Below are 22,885 nucleotides of genomic sequence, written 5' to 3' on the forward strand. Positions count from 1 at the left end.
AATTTTGGGAATGGATTTGGGTTTAGATCTTATATCTGGGGTTGTGATGAATCTAACCACCTAAGGTAATAGAATATTTCTGTTTGAATCCCTACCATCCAATCAGAATCAGCACAATATTTAAAGCCGATCGGATTGGCCCGGAATCCTATCTGACGGCTGTGATCCAAAAGGAAATATTATGTTACCACAGAGGATATCGATTCGGGTTGAGAGGGTTCGAGTTTGTCTAGAATCAGGAGTTAATGTTTCGTTAATTGAACTTAAGATAAGCTTGCTCTAAATTAATTAGGTCAATTTTACAATTTTACAATTTTGTCCTTTCTAAAAAAGGATTTATTTAGTCCAATATCCTTTTATTTTAAGGAAGTTGGATGAGATTGAAAATCATGCCATAAGCGTTTGAGGGGAAGCGTATCCTATGCAGAGTTTTATCGTGCGGAGCTTTTAATCTGGTCTGTTCGTTTCGGATCGGACGGACCCGATTAAAAGTTTCGCAAATTTTGATTTTTTTTTTTCAATTTTGGCAAGATCTGATCTGGTCCGTCTGATCCGAAACGAACGGACCAGATTAAAAGCTCCGTAGAGCTCCACACGGAAAAACTCCGCAGATGATACGCTTCCCGTTTGAGGTGGGGTGGTGGATAACTATATTAACAGAGTAATTTTGGCTTCTCGCAGCGCAATTATTATTGAATCAAAAATAGCGCTGCATGAAGCGAAAACTACTCCGTTGAATTATTTACCTCCTTGAGGTCCCCTGTTTGGGTCCGATGGCCATCGGACCTAAAGTGGTTCCAACGGATTCTCTCACCGTCAGATCTGCTTTAAGATTCACACCCACAATTTCGCGTCTACTTTAAAATCCGTACACACGAATCCTAAAGCAAATCCGACGGTAAAAGAACCCGTTGAAACCACTTTGAGTCCGATAGCCATCGGACCCAAGCTGATTCTCCGGTCAAGATCCTCTCTAGGAAAGCTGAACCTGTGTGAACGTAAACATGTAATTGATATTTACTCAAGTTGCAGGGTTTTAATTAGAAAAATGTATATGGGCTGATTTCTTAACAAGCCCATAGGCCGTAAGCCCAAAAGCCTAATTCTGAGCTCGGAAAGCAATAACACGGTTGAATTTGAAAAATGCAAAAAATAACGGCTTTTTCTTAACGTTAGGATTTCAATTTGAGGATACAACGGAAAAGAAACTCATTCAAATTTTCAAAAGTATTAAAAATAGAGATTGCTTATTTTCTTCATATTAGTTAAAGCATTGTTTCTATTATGTCAACTAATCATGGCAGGATGTACATATCATTTTTTAAAAAAAGGTTCAAAAAGAGAACATAATATATTGTTTTTTTTTTCTTATGAGGTACAGTTTTTGTGCTGAAATGCAATCCAGAAGAACAGTTCAAATCATTTTTCAGTCAAAAACTAGTGCCAAGCTCTTGCCTTTTATTACCTAAGCAACTCACAATTATACAAGAAAAACTACAAAAAACCACAATTTGCAAGGTTTCATGCACACTGGTAAAATTGCAAAAAATTCAGACTAGACCTACAAGCTTTTCACTTATTTCCCAAACTTTTTTAGCTTTCTCAGCATCACTGGCCTCTTGTGACAGTTGGTTCTCAAATGAGGCTGAGTTCTTGTTCCAGCTCCAGTACACGCCAGATTTGGTTAGGCTCGGTTCACTGACAACCTGAATTCAATTTAAGTTCACCATATCAATTGAACATTAATTATGAAAATTAAGTTCAAGGAGGCCGATGTATGATGAAAATTTTGAAAGAATTATCTTTACTTAAATTTATACAAACATAGTATTTATTTTGGGGAGGTACACTAATTCCAGCATCAGTGTTGTATTGGTACCCTGAATTTTGTGATTAAACCCAAATTATTATCAATAATGCAACTAAGATTCATGTGTAGAAAACATTGTGCCCGAATGATGCAAATGAACACAAAATAAGCTGTTAATTAAATAACCAAGGAGCCAACAGCAAACGGAGAAAAGAGGAAAGGGGAAAAATACTGGTAAAAAACAAACCAGACCCCACAGGAATAAATATAAAACATCAGAGTGAGGTTATGGTACTCGGCACTACACACATAGCTCTGTGCTATGGATTCATATTTTTGTTTTTTAAGTACAAATAGTTGATCTGAACAGTTCAACATTATCTTCATATCGGAATATACTTGGGGATCAAATATTATATTTTTTACAAAAAAAAAAAAAATTTCGTAGATAGAAAATCACTTGATGTAGAATTGTGGACTATACGAAAGTAGTGATTTTCTATCTATTTAAAAAATAGTAAAGAACTTTAAAAAATGTTAAATTTGGTCAGTAAGTACATTTGGATATGGAGATCATCATGTTGAGTGGTTCGAATTAACTATTATAGATTTTCAAAACGGAGAAATAAATTCATAGCACAGACCGACCTGTGCATTACAAAGTACCACAACCTCATTCGAAACATCATATGTACTGATTGTAGAGTATATACCTGTGCTAGCCGCTTGCCGGCTTCTTCTTCTGACACGTATCCCTTAGTGATATACTTCTGAAACGGTGGGAAAAGAGCTCTGAAAAGAGGTATATGCGATCTAAATAAACCGGTGGTAGCAATACAACCTGGATATAGCGAGGCAAAGGTAACGCCGGTCTCCTCATGGTACCGCCGGTGAAACTCTTGCATCATTAACATGTTGCAAACTTTGCTGTCTTTGTAAGCCTTGGCCCCGTCAAATTCACCGCCGTCTATCATAGTTGACCCGTTCACACCGTTTAGGCCACCCGCTAAGCCACGCAAATCACCAAGGTTTGCCTTAGGCGGTACATTTCCGGCCAGTGTGTTTGTGTTACCTGACAAAATAGCAGTAAAATAGATTTAATATTTTTAAAAAATTATGTGTGAGTGTGATATACAGAGTAGATTAAGAAATTGCTAGTGTTTTTTTTGTTTGCTTATTAGTTTGAATTTCAATGATTTACAAATGGTGTGTGTGAGAAAAGTTTAAATATATTCTTTATAATTTGTGGATATAGAAGCTATTAATTCAAGAAAAATTTATACATACACTTTTAGTAAGAAAAATCAGTTTTTGGAACGGTCTAGAATTTTTAGATCAGGTGATTTTCTATCTTTCTAAAAAATAGTAAAGAAATTATAAAAAATATAAAATTTGGTCACCAAGTATATGTTTATATGGAGATCATATTTAACAATTCAGATCGACTATTTAAATTTTGAAAATAGAAATATGAATTCATAGTACAAGTTTATCCATAATATGCATGTTACCATAGCCTCACTGAAAGATAAATAGCGTCATAGGGCATGCTAAAGCTAACAAACAAAGCAATTAATTTAAATTAGTTGTACCAGTTATGGATCCAACAATTATGAGGCGCTTAGAAGGATAATCCGACCCCTTCAAATCCTCAAGCAACTCCCTTGCGAGAAGAAAATGCCCGAGATGGTTAACACCGACACTCATCTCAAACCCATCTGCTGTGTACTCTGCCTCCTTTGCCGTCGGATAATACACTGCTGCATTACAAACCAAAACATCCAGTTTCATGCCAGATTGTCTGAAATTTTTTACGAATTGCTTGACGCTGTCGAGCGATGCGAGGTCGAGGTGTATCACAGTGTAATTTTCCTTGTTCATGCCAGCAGATTTGGCCGCCTTTTCGGCCTTTAGAAAGTCACGGCATGCCATAATAACGTTCCATTTTCCTGTCTCGGCCAGGGCTTTGGCTGTTGCCAGACCTAAGCCTGAGGAAGCACCTGTAATTACCACATTGCCCTTGCGTAGAGTCTTCTTGGTGTCAGTTGTTGATTGGTTGATAGATGGAGTTGTGGCTGCTGTTTGAGCCCTTATTACTAGTGAGCCGTAGTTTCTCTGCAGATTTGTTGATTAACAAATTGGTAACAATTTAGCAAAAAGATAACAAAGAGAATTAAATTTATAAACACTGAGATAATTACTGTTGAACAAATTGTTTTACCTTGCTGCTTATCCTGAGGGAGGAACCGAAATCTGACTTTAAATTTTCTGAAAAGCGAATGCCGAATAATGCTGCATCCTTGACTCCTGAAATATTGCATTTTCCCTGACATCCAAAAGGTGCATTATCAGCTGCTGTAACTTGATATTTCCAATATTGTTGTAGAGATTCATACTTACAAATTAATATATTTAGAAGAAATTAAGTCACTAATGCTAAAATTTAATTCAATAGAAAATGACTGAATCTCTGTTAGGTACTTCGTTATCTGATAATTACACAGAAATCTTGGGCCAAGGTCATACAAAATATCAAGGTTCTAAATAGCGTTTATCCCGTCATAGCGGGGAGCCTCCAAAAAAAGTTATAGCGAAAGCTATGCCACATAGCGTTTTTTTATTTTTATAAAAATTATATTATATATTTGTACTAAATATCAACATTATTTAGTCTCATAGAACAATAAATAATACCAAATTGATTAAAAAATTATAATATTTATATTGAATCAATACAAAGTCTAAATTGCGACTCAAAATATCCATAGTAATACTAATATCATAAACTATCGATCTTTATCTATTCAAAATATCTTCAACATCATAACATAATTTATCTTTTTTCTATTTAAATTTTAAAATAACCTAGAAATTGAAAAGAAAAAAAATCCATACTTCTAGTAAAATAAACAGATGATCATTGAAGAAATTATTGTTAGTCCCTAAAATTTTCATAATTTAGCAATTATTTATTTGATTTATCATCAGTTAAAAAAAAACCAAGGGCAAAATGAAAAATTTATTGTAGCAGACCTAAATTTGATATAATGTAATATTCATCAAAATTAAACAATATCTTCATCATTTATTTATTTTAAAGCCCATATAAATTGAAAAAAAAAAAAAAAACTCATGTTGCATAGCGCGCGCTATTTGCGCTACAAGCTATGCGCTATAGCGTCTGTAGCTCAAATAGCGTGTGCTAATGCTATAGCTTAGCGTTTAGAACACTGCAAAATATCATTCTTTCTTTCATTTTTAAAAAAAAAATAGCATAAGCTACCTGTTTGATGAACAAAACATCCAACCACAAACAAAACAGACAAAAATATTATTCTATCAGTAGTAGTAAGTAGTAAATTAAATATATATTGGACTGCATGTCAAGGTGATTGCCAACAGATAATTTTATTTGGGTTAAACAAAGCAATGTCTACAAATATGCAAATTTGTTATAAGATACTGGTAAAGCTATACCTGCATCATATACAAAAAATGAAAACAAAAAGGTTCTTGAAATTAAAGAAAGAAATGAAGAAGAATGCAGCTTATAATTAAGCATACCTCTTTGTGAACAGAGAGAGCTGAAGGTAAAAAGGAAACCTGAAGAGCCATTTGCAATTATTTAGATAGCAAAATCAAAGAGATAAGAGTACTACAGTTTACAACAGAGCTTTGGGTATCAGTTCAGGAGGAATGGATATGAAAAGCGATATAAAGCGTCGAGAAAACAGCGTGGCTAGAATAATAAAGTAGAGATTCCTCGTAATGGATTAAGTTTCATAAGGTGAAGCGGGTCAATAACAGGTGGACCCCATGGCAACGATTAGTCTGAAAAAATGGGGTAAATATTTTAACATAGCAGTGTTTCCGTGTTGGTTTGTTTCTATAGTCCGTGCGCTGTATGAAGTCAAAACAGCTCTGTTAAATTCTTTACAAGTGACAAGTAAATTGATCGCTACACATTGAATAGGTTGAAGGTGTCACAGAGGATCCTAAGGAGAAGATAAGAGGATAGGAGCCGGACCCACGATAAGTCCAGTTGGCACTGGATCAACCAATGGGATTTCGTTTCTCGGATTTTCTCTTGTTAAAAGATTTTTATCTGAGTACTAAATTTCGTTTCTCGGCCTCTCGGGAGAGATCCAACGTCCAGCGATTATTAAAATTTTGGATTTCATGGCCATCGATCTTGATCGTACGATAGAGAAAGCAATATGAATTTATTAAAGTTATAATGTGATTATGACTAGCGCCAGCTGTTTATTACTTTATTTTTAATGAAACTATATTATTCGTATAATATCATATTGGAGTAAAATTATGAGCAGCGTTTAAATGTCATATTTTTTGTGTTTTCATCCTGTTTTTATTTTTAAATTTTTTAATAGTTCAAAATTTAAAATATAAACATCATAATAAAACCGTTATATGCAATTTATATTTTTTTTCACTACGTGCTTATAAAAAAAATTATCACATTTCGATTTGCTTTAATTTTATGAGAATCCATAAGTTTAAAAATGAATGTCTAGAAATTATCCACATCAGTATTTTTTTACAAGCTCTTGATGACAAACACAACAAAGTTGAAATATCATAATTTCTTACATTTGCACAGATAATATAATGTAAATCATATTTACCGGTTTTATTTTAACTTTTAAAAATTGAGCTATTAAAGTTTTTTAAAATGAAGGCATAATGGAGGCAGAAAAAATAAAAATATTTAAACCCTCCCTTAAAATTATGTAATTAGTATATTTTTTTGTGATGATCAAGTTACTCACAAAGATTGTGCGCTAGTCATAATCACAAACAAAAAATAGATGTGTCTATTTAAAATAGAACAAAACAAGTATTTTAACTATAAAATAAAACTAAATAATTAGTTAAAATTAAAATTTTCAAATTTAATGAAAATATAAGAAGAAATAAGAAAGTATTTGAAATTTAAATTTTGAGTTTTTCAAATTTAAGTTTTAATTAACATGAAAGCCTTCCAAATGAGTTCATACTTCATATACGCTAGGGGGTGTTAATGATACGATACAGGTTGGGTGGACATATTTTTCTTATTTATATCCATTTTAAAATTGTCAAATCTGTATCATGCTCTTGATCATTAAGACTTACGAGTACCAACTGATAATAATAATTATCGAATATAATGATAAATTATATAATTTAACCTAAAAATATAATAAAAATATATATTAAACAAATAATGTATTTAATATCACAAACTATAAAAATATAATTATTGATCACATTATTTTAAAATATATATATATATATATATATATATATATATATATATTAATTAAATACAACCATATAAATACTATATAAATCAATTTTTTCATAAATTACTAATTACAAACAATATACAATGTTGAATAAATCAACTTTCTCATAAATTACTAAATAAAATAAATTATATAAGATACGAGGAGGGTTCAAATGCCTAGGGGTGCAAACGAATTAGATACGGATCAGATAGTGGTAAAATAATATCCGTATCCGTTTTTATTTTTTTCGGATACGGATACGGATACGGATACGGATACGGATACGGATACGGATACGGATCGAATATTAATTGAATACAGATACGTATATCCCTTTTTTGTAATAGTAAATAACATGAATTTTTTATAATATATATTAAACTATATTGTATATATCTACTATTCGGATACGGATAATTAAAATTTTAAACCATATTCGTATCCGTATCAGCACGGATATTCGGATATTGGACCATATCAAATTTTCGGATATGATCAGATAATATCCGATCCGTTTCACCCCTACAAATGCCTCATGTTTTTCATATGCTTTATCTTCATTTTCAAAGTCCAAACAATTAGTCCGAACCGATCAACATGATATATCCATAATAAAAGTGTTTGGAGACCAAATTTCATATTTTTTTTAAATAATTTAATTATATTTTAGATATGTACAAAATCACTGATTTTGGATGATCTAGAAACAACAATTTTGTATCTATTTAAAAAAAATAGTGTTGAAATTTCCAAAAAAAAAAAAATTAATTTGATACCTACCTAAAATTTAGTACTTATTTAAAAATTAAAACAATAATTTTGTATCAATCTAAAATTAATCTGTCTTTTTGTTTTCCAGCGTTCTCTTATATTTTAATTTCCTCTTTGCCTCTTGTTTGTCTTTTTGTTTTTCCGCGCTCTTCTTTATTTTAATTTCCTTTTTGCCTCTTGTTTTTCTCCTCCCGTGCCCTTCTCTTATTGTCCTCTTCCTGTCCTCAATTTTTTATTTTAAAAAAAATGAGAATGAATCATGCTCGCATTTATATTGATTTAAAAAGGTTTAGTTATGAGAGGATGGTAACCACCAAAAAATAAAGGAAAGCATCGCTCAAGACTGTATTTGTATTGATTTACCATTTTTTCACAATATGATTTTTTGCTAGCATAAAATAGCACTGTTGGGGCAATTCTCACCTAATGTGTATATATCTAATTGGATTTTACCATTGTCAAGAATATTTTGAAGAAACTGGAAAATTCCACATTGTTATTTTTTTAATCTAAAGACGATTTGGATTGTTGATAATGATCTAAATCTTCGAAGCATGAACTATACTTGATTTGATCTGTTGGGAAAATGTTGGAAAAAAAAAAAATAAGGCCCTGTTCCACAGTAATCCCAAAAGTACTGTTCACGCGGGAAAAAAAATTCACTCAGACTGAATTTTTTTTTCCCACGTAAACAGTAAAATATAGTTCAAAATTTTCAATTCCTATATATACCTATTTCTATTTCCTACTGGGCGGCTGAACAGGTCCTAAGAGTACAAAGGGAAAAGATAAATTCTGACAATAGATAATTAACTCTAGAGATAAATAAAAAATAGATAAACAAAGTTAAAAAATTTATTAGACATAATAAAAACTTCAAAGTTAATTATAAATCAAAGAATTTTTTAGAAGTAAACAGAAAATTATACCTTTAAATTTAAAAAATAAATTAAAGCACAAGACAAACCAAATTCGTATCGCCTTACGTAATTAACCGAATATTTATGTTTCAATCTGAATTATTTAATTAAAATCTGCACGACTATTAAAGTGGTTCCGTACGTTCCATTCATGTCCGGATTCCAGTATAACGATCCTGATCCAAACATAAATATTTTGTTACGATGTGTATTCAGACAAACCGCGGTACCTATTAAATGACATGAGCTTTGCCTAGGCAAATTGTGCAATTATATATTATTTAGTAGACCTCTAGCAAGCAAGGTTATCTAGAAGAATAATCAAGTAGCAACTTGCTTAATTGCTACATGAAAAGGAGAACAAATAATAATAATAATAGAGAAAATGTAACGTTTTTCGGGCTACAGTCTCCCGAAATCTCCGTGTATAAAAGTTTTACTCTTTTAGCTTAGTTCTGACGTGCTTTCAACTGCCACAACTGCCATAATTTCAAGTACAATATGTATGTTTACAGAATAATATGTGTATGTTCACAGGATAATATGTGTATGTTCACATGATACTATGTGTATATTCACAAAAGGTGGTTCCCAATAGCTGTCACGCGTTTTCATCTGAGACCACGCGGTTTCATCTGCAAAACATCCATTAAACTTGTTTATAGGATTGTTGTCATAGTACTACAGGATCTAATGAACTTGTTTATAGAATTAGTGTAAAAAATCCGGAAATTTTCAGGGAACTGTTAGCTGCTTCCATAATAATATTAAGAAGAAAACACAAGTCAATTGACTACTATAGTCATTTCGAAATTAAAATTTAATAATCTAAAGCAACAACATTTGATCGAAACGTGGCCAACCAAGGCCAAAAAAATGACGACTCTGCATGATATCAGGTTCCGGTACAGGTACTGCTATCAATCATAATCCCACTAATTACTGAGTTTTCCTGCACGCGCAGCCGCAAAAAATGTATTTATTAATACCATATGTTTAGGTAACGACAATTTAGCAATATATTGGAGTTATCTCCTCTCCAGTTTCTAGCAAGAATGGAGATATATTGTGTGCTGATTAATCGAACATTCAATTATGAAGTGTGTATTTTGGTTTTAAAAAAAATTCCATTTTAATTAAAATAAATGAGGATTTGTAGAAGTTTAATGATAAGTGTAAAAGTTTAACTAGAATGAAGTGTGTGTGTGTGTGTGTTTTATATAATTAAAACTGAACTTTGCTAGATATACATTTTCTTGGCAATCTTATTAGAAACAATTAAGTGGGCATTTGGATTTAAAATATGTGCATTGTGATTAATAAAAAGGTTTATTTCTTGAAGTTCGAATATTAATCAAGTATACATTTTAAAATAACTAATGATATCTGTCGAAAAAAAATTAATTGAAGAGAAATACCCACATGTTTTTATTGCCAACTGAGTATATAATAGAAGTATTACTAACCATAAGATTGAAAATTGTAAAAACACCCCTTTACAAACTACTTATTGCAATTACCCACATTTTTTTTAACCTTCCATTTTTCCTCTTAAAAATATAAAGTGTTTGTAAGATATGAGATTTAAAACTTGAGAAAAGTATGCATTCTAATTGAATATATAAATTGTTCTTTCTGATACAAAAAAAAATGTGCATTTCAAGTAAACAAAAAAGTGTTTAAAAATTGTAAGACTTAGACATAATTATGAGAGATGCATGAGATTATTAATAAAGTTTATAAGGAAGTCAAAGAGTCTCTCCATTTTTATTTCAAATAGAGAAAATATGAACTAAAATTTTACAGGTTAACCAGTGTCAAATTAGTGGGGCCTAAAGGGGACGCAATAAGGGCATCGCGCGTCTTGGTGTTATTGGTCTCTTTCACACGTCTCCGTTATATATATATATAATGATTGCCTAATATCATAAGGATTGTTTTTAGATCGTGGAATAAATATTTTGATTTTTTATAGTTTTAAATTTAAATAATCGATTTAAACTGTTCAACGTTTAATTTATATTAAAATGTGTTTGGAGTTCAAATTTTATATTTTTTTTAATTTTTTACTATTTGTTAAGGCAGTTTTAAAATCGTTGTTTTCAATGATCCATAAACTTTTCACTATTTGTTAAAATCAGCGATTTTAAAATCGGCTTAATAGTAAATAAACTCCAAAAAATGTAAAATTTGATCTCTAAGCACATTTTTTAATATAGATATCACATCTAATGGTTTGAATCGAGTACTCTTTGGACTTTAAAAATCAGAAAATCTATTAGTTGCATCACAGTTTTCGAAAAAAAAGTTTTAATATTAGTCTCTCTCTCTCTCTCTACACACACACAAATTTTATAAACAAGTTCATACTTACCATCAACCCTTGGTGAGCACATTGCACCCTAGCTCTGCTCTATGGAATTAAGAACTAGACATCAAATTTTTGGGTGAGTTAAACTTCAAAATTTATCAATTTTGTTTTGAATGATAAATCAAAATTATTGAAACCGATTTATTTTACGAGTGATGCATTTACATATAAATTTATAAGTTTTTGAATTAATTTGATATAAAGCGGCAAAAACCTAAAAGAGAATTATAAATTAATTGTAATACATTTTATTTTTCATCATTGTTTATTGCTTGACTTGCTAAATTAATTCAAAATTTTATAAATTTTACATGTAACTGCACCATTCATGAAGTAGAATAGCTTTAACGATTTGAATTTTTCATTTAAGCCATTTTCCATAAATTTTGGAGCTAAGTTCACCAAGAACTTGGTGAGATTAAGCACATCCTAGTTTTACTCTAATTATTAAGTACTTTTTAAGAGATAAGAATTGCAGTTTTTTAAATCACCTATGTTCACTTTTAAAAAAAAAAAATCACCTATGTTCAGAAATAATGAATTTCGAACATATAATTTTTATTAAATGATTGTACTATATAATTATTGATACGTAGTAAATATTATAGATTATAAATCTACTTCTGAAGAATTTATCTCATATGCTTTGGTTGCATGCCAATTGTAAATTATTTCTTTTATTACAAATTAAATATAAGGGTGAAGCTTCTAGATCTTAATTTACATTAACAAAATAATTTTTACCCTTCTCTCTTTACATTAAACAAATATTGGTACCAAACATGCTAATTCTGTGGTTTCTATAATGGAAATCGGTAGGCACTCCCCACTTTTATTTAAAAAAAAAAAAATCACATCCGGAAGGCTCATATATATATTGTTATAATGTTTTAAAAAAAATATATATAGAACCTTCTGGCAATTAATGTAAATGCATGCTCCACTCTAGCCATTAATACATAGGAGAAATATCCGGTGATATCTAACTTTTTATAAAATTAATTTTATATCTTCTCGCACATTGACAACGCGCTTCTACTTTTGTAATTGCAAACAACAATGATTCTGAAAAATTAGATATTCAACTTGTTTATATATCTGTATTTTCCGTTTTTTTTTTCCTACCACCCTAAAAAATCATAATTAAATGAATACCATCCGAATAATCAGATTTCAGATTTCGTCACATTCGCATCGTGGATCTGCGGACGGATCGCCAACCCGTTCGCGGAATGGATCTGCGGACTGACCCGCTCGCGTGACCCGTTCGCACCATGGATTTGCGCACCGACCCGTGGATCTGCGCACTGACACGCTCGCGCCATGACCCGCTCGAGTGACCCGTTCGCACCGTGGATCTGCGAACGGGTTGGCGATCCGTCCGCAGATCCATAGTGCGAATGTGGTGGAATCTGAATTTCGATTTTCCGGGTGGTATTCATTCAATTCTGATTTTTGAGGGTAGTAGGAAAAAAAACGGCTGTATTTTCGGATCCAATTTATGCCGATATCCAATCAGAGTTGTTCAATCAACATCGAAATTTGTGCAAATCAAGAGCACACGAACTTTGATGCTGATCGGACGGCTCTGATCAAGCAAAGACCAAATTTGGCTGATGTTCATTGGACCGCCTCCTGCTCCCTCCACTTTGTGCTTCGTGCCTAAGCAACTTCTTCAAAACCCTACTTTTCCTTTCTCTCTCTCTCTTTCTCTTCCCCACAAGCTCCTTTTCTATTAAATAAAACATCTAAATTAGACTCTCAAACCCCATACTAATCTTTCCATAATCATTATTTAACCAAGAAGCTCTACTTTACAAGTCATACACAGAGAAGCACAAATTAAACAGCTAAAAGCTCCATAAAGACAAATTAAGAAAGAGCAATTAGAGGGAGGGGAGGGGGTATCAAGTGAGCATTAATCCGACATGCACAGATCGTTATCACTTGATCTCTTTGTGATCACTTGCAGTAACCGCAGTAGTCGCCGGCGAGAAAGTTCGCAAGAATCGCCCCCTTGCCGCCTCCCCTCCAACCAACGTCTTGCACGGTGGCTCAATAGATCAATCTTTGTTTGCTTGTCTTTCCTCTTTGTGCTTTTCATCTACCATTATAAACTTATAATTATACCTTATATTAATTAAGCTATATATTATCATAGAGAGGGAGAGAGAGATTGGTCAGATAACTATATATATACACATATATTTATGGGAGTCAGCTCACTTCAAGCTTCTGTCAACGGACTTGATCATAATAATTTCTCTCAGCTTGTAAGTTCTCATCCATTAATTCTTCTCTATAAATTTTTTTTGGTTAAAAAGGTTTTGTTTTGGCCCTGTTTCATTAGCACGAAACATAATAGTCACAAGGAATACAAAAGAACAAACCAGAGAAGACAAGATAAGCCTCCTTTACACCATCATCTAAACTACTAAAACCGATGTATTTAATTCTTCTCTATAAATTAATTATTCATTTAATTAATTTTCCATTAGTGGAGCAGGTTAACTATTTTGTGCACATTTTGTTTCAACGAAACTAATCCACCTAGTGCCGTGGCATTTGATAGACTAATTAATATATTAAGCCATTTTCATAAATATATAATGTTCTGTCAAGTATATACAAACTGTTTCTCTGGCAAAATGCATCAGAAACAAGTCTGAACAATTATTGTTCATAAAAAGACAGCAGCTTAATTTCAATGCCTATATATATATAGTTCATTTGGTTTAATTTTAATTAGGTCTCTCTTTCATTATTCCATGCAGATCATATAAATTCAAGTTTAAAAAAGGCTTTATCAGGTTTAATAATTCAACATTTATTAATTAGGTGTTCACCGCAAACAGCTGTTTTAGAACTATGGAGATGCCAAAACCAACGAGAAACCTCCTACAGCAGCCGCAACCGCAACCATGGCCGCCTCTACGATGCCCCCGCTGCAACTCCACAAACACAAAGTTCTGCTACTACAACAACTACAGAAAAACACAACCGCGCTATTTGTGCAAAGCCTGTCGCCGGCACTGGACCGAAGGTGGGACCCTACGTGATGTGCCAGTTGGCGGTGGTCGCAAAAACAAGCGCATCAAACCTGCCACAACCAATCAAATATCAACAGCTGCACCTAGCAGGAGCAATGTAAACTCGCCTGGTAGTAACATATTTCCTGAGATCTTGTGCCACGTGTTGCTCCAGCCAAATCAACAGGTGTTTTCTCTGCCATTTCAGGCACCGGCACCACAGGCTGTATTGCCGTATTTTGGAATGATGAGTAGTCTTGTGGGACCGAGAGAGATCGTCAGTAACAATTTGGGGTCTTATACAAATGGCTTAAACAATTATTCTTCTAATTCTGGGTATACACAAACGAGAACAGGCAGCGATATCAGTATGGTGTCGACTCAAATGCAGCTTGATACCGGGAATTGGAGCACTTGGGATGATGATATTTCCAGGTTGGCTAACCCGGATGTAAAGCCACCAAACGATGAAGGTTGTTGAATTTTATTGAGGTAGGATAGAACTGAGATTGCTTGCTTTTTAATTCATATTAATAGCTATGTGATATAGTGTGTTGTGCTTGATATTTGTATGGTTATATGTATAATGAAGATAATATATGATAAATCCTTTTATGTATTTTTTCTGAGTAAAAGATACTTATTTAACATGAATAAAAGCAACTTAATTGAAGGTATATCATAATAGGTTGCGTTTGGATGAGGCAAAGAATAGTGCTAACCCGGATTAGCTACTATTTTGAACTACTATTTTATGTTTGAATGTGTTTGGATTAGCAAAAAAGAATTATTTTTTGTCTGTTTTTAGTGGGTTAGTATGCTATTCTACTAACTCAACTAAAAGTTGAATTAGCTCACTATCTCAAATTTGAATTAGCTCACTATTTTTACTAACTCAAGCCTTCATTCAAACACACTCATAAATTCTTGTTAATAACTAAACCGATTCTACACCATTAATTACTGACATCAGATATACACAATGAGTGTTCAACCAACCAATTGTTTTATCCAAGACACCAAAGAATAAATCGGAAAACCAGTAACTATTTATAGAAGATTAATCAATTAGACCCAAAAAAGCATTATCCAGGTACCATGCCAGAATATAATGGAGGTTTCAGAGGTACGACAAGGGCTTATAAATTGGCATAGCATCCTTGAATCATAATCAAAGGCGTCTTAATTCCTCCAAAAAATTAAACAGTTTCTATCAGCATTAATTAATTTTTCTTGTTTCCCAATGGAGCGTGCACAGAGGCTCTTCCCAACATTTGTTCTCCTTTTGTTGCTCATTGCTTCATCTGGTTTTCCCCTTTTTTTTTTCTTGTTTTATTATTACAAGCTAGCGTACATTGCTCATGAACCATGCATAGATGATTAGAATGCAACTATATATTGGCATTTTCTTTGGGTCTTTATCATTATTATAAAATATTATTGACAGTACCGGCGTTTCAAAAAATAATAAAATTATATTTTATCATTTGTGTGTATATATGAGCCCAAATTATTATTATATAAATTTGCTATGCTATAAAAACAAGAATTGTAATCCCCATAAAAAGGATAAAGCCTATTCAAGTACTGCACCTTACCATACATATGTATGTGATATATCAAATAGAAACCCATATCTGATCTCTTTTTCCCTTTCCAGTGCAAAAGAAAAAAAAATATATATATAGGACACAAGTATGCTCTGTTGCTTTGATTTACTAATTTTTTTTCCAAATGTTAATTAACTACGTTAATTGGGGCCAAATCACAATTTTTTGTCCACCTTTTTTTTTTGAATAAAATTACAGTATAACATCTCAACTATTGAGCGAATAAATATAATACAATAATTAAAACATATGAGTGAGTCTATGGTACTATGCATATTACGATTTGGTCCGTAATACGGCTCAATATTTGACTTTTCAAAATCCTAACGGTCGATCCGAACCGTTCATCTTGTTCTCCATATTAATATGTGTTTGGAGACCAAATTTTACATTTTTTTACTATTTTTTTAGATTTATTGAAAATCACTATTTTTGGATGGTCCAGAATTTTCAGATCAAGTGATTTTCTAAATATCTAAAAAAATAGTAAAAAAATTTCAAAAAATGTAAAATTTGGTCTCCATACACATATTAATATGGAGAACAAGATGAACGGTTCGGATCGACCATTAGAATTTTTAAAACTCGAATATTGAGCCGTAGCACGGACCAACCCGTGATATGCATAGTACCATAGACTCACTCAAAACATATACTACCTAGCTAGCTAGTTGTGCTCATCATATTCCACATCTATTTTACTACTTGGAATTTATCTAACATAATATTTTTGTCTATTTAAACAGAAATGGGGCCAGCATCTGGGGATGTAATACCTTGTGAATCCCAGAGTAAGAAGTTCTCAGGGATGTGCTACTCTTCGACCAATTGTGCCACCATCTGCCACACTGAAGGCTTCAGCGGTGGCAGGTGCAGTACTTACCGCCGCCGGTGCATGTGCGCCGCGCAGTGTTGATCAATCGATTGATCGAGCAATACGCACATATGCTCAAGTGTTGTTGACAACATGATATACACGCACACACACACACTTCTCAGCTTTTAAATTCACCGATCTATTAGTGATCTTTCATTTTGGTTGTGTTCAATTTCTTTTTTGTAAGTGAATATAATTAATACATTGGTTCTGCTGTAATATGTGAATTCTTTGGTGGAACTTTGTACCAGCTATATGAATAATACAAATAAATAATATTATATTTATTTTATTCGGCGAGGTGTGCATGATTTTGTGTTTTTTTTCTGGCGGAATTTTGGATTGCAGTTCCATTTTGGGACGTTTGAAATTATTGCAGTTTATCATTTTTCAGCATTTACTAAGTAAAGTTCTACTTATGTAGTAGGTTGACTGATTACATATTGAAACTAGTTTATTTGATTGTTATTGTATTATTTATTATTTACGATAGATCGGTGTTGCTTCGGTTTTTGTTGGTCAAATCTAAGAATAACTCAACATGTAATTGAGTACCGTTGAGAGATTTTTCAATCTCTCACTTTTTTACTTCTATGGGTTCTAGATACAAAATGTAAGATACGGAAACACAATTTGTAGAACTTGAAAATTTGCCAGATTTAAATTACCACAAATAAAGTTATATTTATTTCAAATATATCTGTTATGGTGTTTTGTTTGTATATTTTTATACCGTAAAAGGTTTTTTTTTTCGATTTGCTCATTTTTCATGTATTTGGCCCTTGTTTATGTCATTAGTAGTGTATATTAAGCATGGTTAAAATGTATTATTGGTTTTGTGCTCCAATCATGCTCCACATTCTATCTCCACATTTTCAAAGTTTGAACAATTAATTAATTCGAACTGCTCGACATGATTCTCGTATTAAAATATGTTTGGAGATTGAATTTTATATTTTTTGAATATTTTTTACTATTTTTTAAATAAGTACAAAATCACTTTTTTCATAATATTATGGACCATCCAAATTAATGATTTTGTACCTATCTAGTCATTTTTTTAAGAACAAAAATATAAAATTGGGTCTCCAAGCACATTTTAATAATAAAATCATATTAAGCGGTTTGAATCAGCTATTTGTACTTTAAAAACGAATAAAATAATGTGGAAATGATTGGAGACAAAATTAATAGTTCATCTACCAGCGTATCAATGTCAGGCTAATTAAACCATCTATTTCTTGGATGTGCTTCATGTTTTCTCAAAAGAAAGAACACATAAAGAAAAATTGTTTATACCTGCCATCACTCATGCACAAAGAATTAACCTGAAAATAATCGGAAGCCGAGCGAGCTAACACTGCCATAGTAGGTTGAGATTGTCTCTCAGTTCTCGAGCCCCATACCCTAATTGCGTTGCTTTCGCAAAGAAAAGTTGTCTTCGGCGAAAGCTGAGAAGACAGAGGAGTCGGGGCGATTTGGAGTTGAAAGAGATCGAGCAAAACAGAGAGAAAGAGAGAGTAACTGAAGGGTGGCAGCGAAAAAAGAGAACCGGAGAGAGATGGAGAGATTAAACACGCATTTTTTCTGAACACATCCGGACCACAAATATAAAATTAGATGTGTGATTCAGATTCTTAGATATACATTAGGTATGAAAAAAAATGAGGTATTGGAATCCTCCTATAAAAAAAGAAATTGGCTAATATCAAAACGTTTATTTTTGAGCTGTGTAACAAACGCTTCGATTTTTACATCTTCGAAGTCCTAACAATCAATTCAAACTATTTAAAATTCAATCTATATTAAAATGTTCTTAAAGACTAAATTTTATATTTTTTTGAAAATTTTATACTATTTATTAAACTACTTTAAATTGTTGTTTTCAATGATTCATAAATTTTTCACTGTTTATTAAAGTCAACGATTTTAAAACTGACTTGATAAATAGTAAAAAAAAAAAAATTGAAGTTTGGCCACCGAGCACATTTTAATATAGATATCACATCTAACGGTTTGGATTGACTGTTTGGACTTTGAAAAATCAGAAAACTAATTAGTTACACCACGGCTCTGGAACAAACGTTTTGATATTAGTGTGTGTGTGTGTGTGTGTATATAGAGAGAGAGAGAGAGGAGGGATCAAGTTACAACAATTTTTGAGTTACAACAAGTTACGACAACCATTTTCTATATTTTCAAAGTCCAAATCGTCGATCCAAACCGTTAGATGTGATCTTTACAATAAAATGTGCTTGGAGACCAAATTTTATATTTTTTGAAATTTTTTTACTATTTATTAAGATGGATACAAAAACTAGTCAAATTCAGACCATTGAATTTTGTACCCATCTTAATAAATAGTAAAAAAATTCCAAAAAATGTAAAATTTGGTCTGAAAGCACATTTTATTGTGGAGATCACATTTAACGATTTGGATCGACGATTTGGACTTTGAAAATGTAGAAAATTGTTATTGTAACTCAAAAATTGTTGTAACTTGATCCCTCCTCATATCCTCCCAACTAAATAGCATGCTAATTTTTTTAGAACCCAAACCTCTATTTGTCCAGAGAAGATCTGAGTCGTTGATTGTATAAATCTCAGCCACTCATCAAAATAGATCTTAATCTCAGCCTTTAATAAATAGTTTTAATTTTATACATCTGTTTAATGTTGTCAAGCGTGTAGAAATCTAAATTTAATTAAAATTGTATCCATTACATGAAACGCCGCATAGTAATTCAACAGAATCCCCACGCGTTTTCCCTTCTTTCCACGCAGTCCACGCGTTTTCCCGAATTCGTATCCTCTGAGATGTCTCAAACTTTGGGTGACATTATGGAAAATCTCAACCGTTTAAATACGATCCGCACGAATCTCAAAACACACATAATACTGACCCCCTACATCACCCCGAATAGGCACCGGACACGTCGGTCAGGCAAAAGTTGGATATCTCAGAGGATACGCACTGTCGGTCACGCAAAAGTTGGGATATCTCAGAGGTCACGCAAAAGTTGGGGAATTTGATGAATTCACATCCTCTGAGATATCTCATATTTTGCATGACTTTTTAGGAAATCACAATCATTAAAGTACGTTCTGCACGAATCACAAAGTTCAAACAGTACTGGCCCCCTGCGCTACACTGAATAGGCACCGGACACGTGTCACGCAAAAGTTGAAATATCTCACCGGATACGCAAAGTTACGCAAAAGTTGAGATATCTCAGAGGATACATTCCCGGATCTTCCGTGGCCTATTTGATGTGGTTGTTTGTGTTTTCATCTATTAACAATTCATTAATTTTTGTTTCTCTCATTATTAATTAATACATTATGACAAAATCAAATAAATATTAATCACATCTAAAGAAAGTAATCAAAATAATATTTCAATCCCGTTGCAACGCACGGACACTTAGCTAGTATATATATATTGAGTGGCTAATATCAAAATGTTTGTTCCTAGACTGTGGAACAAACGCTTCGTTTTTTACATTCAAAGTCCAAACAGTCGATTCAAACCATTCAACATTCAGTCTATATAAAAATGTGCTTGTAGACCAAAATTTTATATTTTTTTGAACTTTTTTACTATTTATTAAACCAATTTTAAAATCATTTTTTCAATGATTCAGAAATTTTTCAATGTTTATTAAAATCATCGATTTTAAAACTAGTTTAATAAGTAATAAAAAAGTTTCAAAAGATGTAAATTTGGTCTCCAAGCACATTTTAATATAAAAATCACGTCTAACAGTTTAAATCGACCATTTGAACTTTGAAAATAAAAAAAAACCAATTAATTATATCACAACTCTGTAATAAACGTTTTGATATTAACCAACTCCTCTCTTTATATATATATATATATATATAGATATATAGATAAATAATTGAGTATGATAATTAGATCGTCTTGTGCTGCTGATGAGGGCAACAGATTGTCGGTCTTGTCGTCAGGACGTGACATAAACTATGTGAGGCGTCTCCTCCTCTTTGCCTTCCATGGGATGCCCACTGTATCTTATGACCAAATCGGACATGAATACAATGCAGCAAAAACGAAATTGAAAGGGTATATTTGTAATTTCATATTTAAAATAACTAAATAAAATTTTAAATAAATACAAGGGGACACAAGAATTTTTTCTAAGTTTTAGTGAAAATATTAGATATTATGGTGATTTTATGAGTAAATTTAAAATTTTATATGGATACACTGGAAATTCTCCCAAATAAATAATTGTACTAAATAACTAAGGGCATGTTCGGCCGACAAATGGGAATGGGCACGGGCACGGGATTTGAACTGAAAAACACTGTTCCTGTGGGAAAAAAAAAATTCAGTTGAACTGAATTTTTTTTTCCCACGTGAATAGTGATTCGGCCGAACAGGCCCTAAACCAATTCTACATCATTCTTAACAAAAAGGAGGCAGCCGATATTTCTACACCATTAGTTCTTGACATCAGATTTATAATTCACAATGGGTGTTCATTTTAGTGAACATTAATTATTTGGTGATTTTCAGATTTACTTATCCCAAACAAGATAGGAGTAGGTCCGATGGGCATTGGACCTATTTTTAAGTTTAATTAGCTCTAACACTGTCAGATTAGCATAAAGATTTGTGCGCACGGAATATGATACATATATGCACGGATTTTAATACTAAGCGCACGAATCTTGAAGCAATCGGATGGTCAGTACATCCATCAAACCAAAATAGGTCTGATGGGCATCAGACCTACTCTGCACTGATCCCAAACACCCAGGACTAAACCGGAGAACCAGTAACTATTTATAGAAGAGTCATCATTTAGACCCAAAAAAGAATTATCCAGGTACCATGCCAGAATATAATGGACGATTCAGAGGTACGACAAGGGCTTATAAATTAGCATAGCATCCTTGAATCATAATCAAAGGCATCTTATTTCCTCCTAAAAATTAAACAGTTTATATTAGCATTAATTAATTTCTCTCTTTTCCCAATGGAGCGTGCACAGAGGCTGTTCCCAACATTTGTTCTCCTTTTGTTGCTCATTGCTTCATCTGGTTTTACCCCTTTTTTTTTTCTTATTCTTCTTTTATTATTACAAGCTAGCGTTGCTCACGAAACATGCATAATTGATTAATTAGAATGCAACTATATATATATTGGCATTTTCTTTTGGTCTTTATCATTATTATAAAATATTATTGACAGTACCGGCGTGTCAAAAAAATAATAAAATTATACTTTATCATTTGTGTGTATGGGCTCAAACTCAAATTATAAATATATAATTTCGCTATGCTATAGAATAAAACAAAGAAACAAAAATATGCATGTGATGTCAAATAGAAACCCATATATCTGATCTTTTTCCCTTTCCAGTGTAAAAGAAAAAACAAATTATTGAAGATATATTAGTAGAAATTGATTTGTTGCTTAGATTTAGTAAATTTTTTTTTTGAATAAAATTAATGTATATTAGCCAACAAATATAAAATAATACAATAAAACATATAGTACGTAGCTAGCTAGTTATGCTCATCATATTCCACATTTATATATTTAACTACTACTAGCCATTTATCTAACATAATATTTTTATCTATTTAAACAGAAATGGGGCCAGCATCTGTGGATGCAAGAGATTGTCAAACCCTGAGTAAGACGTACTCAGGTTTGTGCACCTCTTCGGAAAATTGTGCTAGCATCTGCCACACCGAAGGCTTCAGCGGTGGCGAGTGTCAAATTCATAGTTTCAATCGCAAGTGCTATTGCACCAAACAGTGTTGATCAATCGATTTATCGAGCAATATATACGCGCGTATATATGTTCTACTGTTCTTGACAACATGATATATATATGCAGTTATGCACACACTTCTAAGCTTTTTAATTCACGGATCTATAAGTGATCTTTCATTTTGGTTCGTGTTCAATTTCTTTTTTGTAAGTGGAATAATTAATTAATACATTGGTTCTGCTGTAATTTATGAATTATTTGGTGGAACTTTGTACCAGTTATATGAATAATAAAAATAAATAATTCTATATTATTTTATTGTGTGAGGTGTGATTTTGTGAAATTTTTATTTTTAACAATCTTCAAAAAAAAAAAAATTAACCCATTTTCTACATAAATTATTTTTATATTAGGATCACAGTTTCCCATTTTGGGACCACTTGTACTTTGTTGTTTTTG

General features: G+C 32.2%; 2 protein-coding genes across 2 annotated transcripts; one reads left to right on the top strand and one right to left on the bottom strand.

Moving 5' to 3' along the window:
• Positions 1–1,339: 1,339 nt before the first annotated feature.
• LOC144557004 (protochlorophyllide reductase-like) lies at positions 1,340–5,531 on the bottom strand. Its single transcript, XM_078305541.1, has 5 exons — positions 5,375–5,531; positions 4,032–4,136; positions 3,403–3,925; positions 2,524–2,882; positions 1,340–1,706 (listed from the first exon to the last, which is right to left on the bottom strand). Exons 1-5 carry the CDS (start codon positions 5,423–5,425, stop codon positions 1,551–1,553), a joined length of 1,194 nt encoding a protein of 397 aa, XP_078161667.1. The 5' UTR covers positions 5,426–5,531; the 3' UTR covers positions 1,340–1,550.
• Positions 5,532–12,986: 7,455 nt separating this feature from the next.
• On the top strand, positions 12,987–14,811 carry LOC144556386 (dof zinc finger protein PBF-like). The gene is made up of 2 exons (XM_078304732.1): positions 12,987–13,436; positions 14,002–14,811. The coding sequence occupies exons 1-2, from the start codon at positions 13,374–13,376 to the stop codon at positions 14,671–14,673; spliced, it is 735 nt and encodes a 244-aa protein (XP_078160858.1). The 5' UTR covers positions 12,987–13,373; the 3' UTR covers positions 14,674–14,811.
• Positions 14,812–22,885: the final 8,074 nt, after the last annotated feature.

The sequence above is a fragment of the Carex rostrata genome, chromosome 7 (assembly GCF_964058835.1).
Source record: "Carex rostrata chromosome 7, lpCarRost1.2, whole genome shotgun sequence".
NCBI classification, from domain to species: Eukaryota; Viridiplantae; Streptophyta; class Magnoliopsida; order Poales; family Cyperaceae; genus Carex; species Carex rostrata.

Coding starts and splice junctions, on each gene's coding strand:
- LOC144557004 (XM_078305541.1), bottom strand. CDS start 5,425: ATGGCTCTTCAGGTTTCCTTTTTACCTTCAGCTCTCTCTGTTCACAAA. Junction 3,926..4,031: donor CCCTCAGGATAAGCAGCAAG/GTAAAACAATTT, acceptor ACAAATCTGCAG/AGAAACTACGGCTCACTAGT. Junction 2,883..3,402: donor AATTGTTGGATCCATAACTG/GTACAACTAATT, acceptor CTATTTTGTCAG/GTAACACAAACACACTGGCC.
- LOC144556386 (XM_078304732.1), top strand. CDS start 13,374: ATGGGAGTCAGCTCACTTCAAGCTTCTGTCAACGGACTTGATCATAAT. Junction 13,437..14,001: donor ATAATAATTTCTCTCAGCTT/GTAAGTTCTCAT, acceptor TTTATTAATTAG/GTGTTCACCGCAAACAGCTG.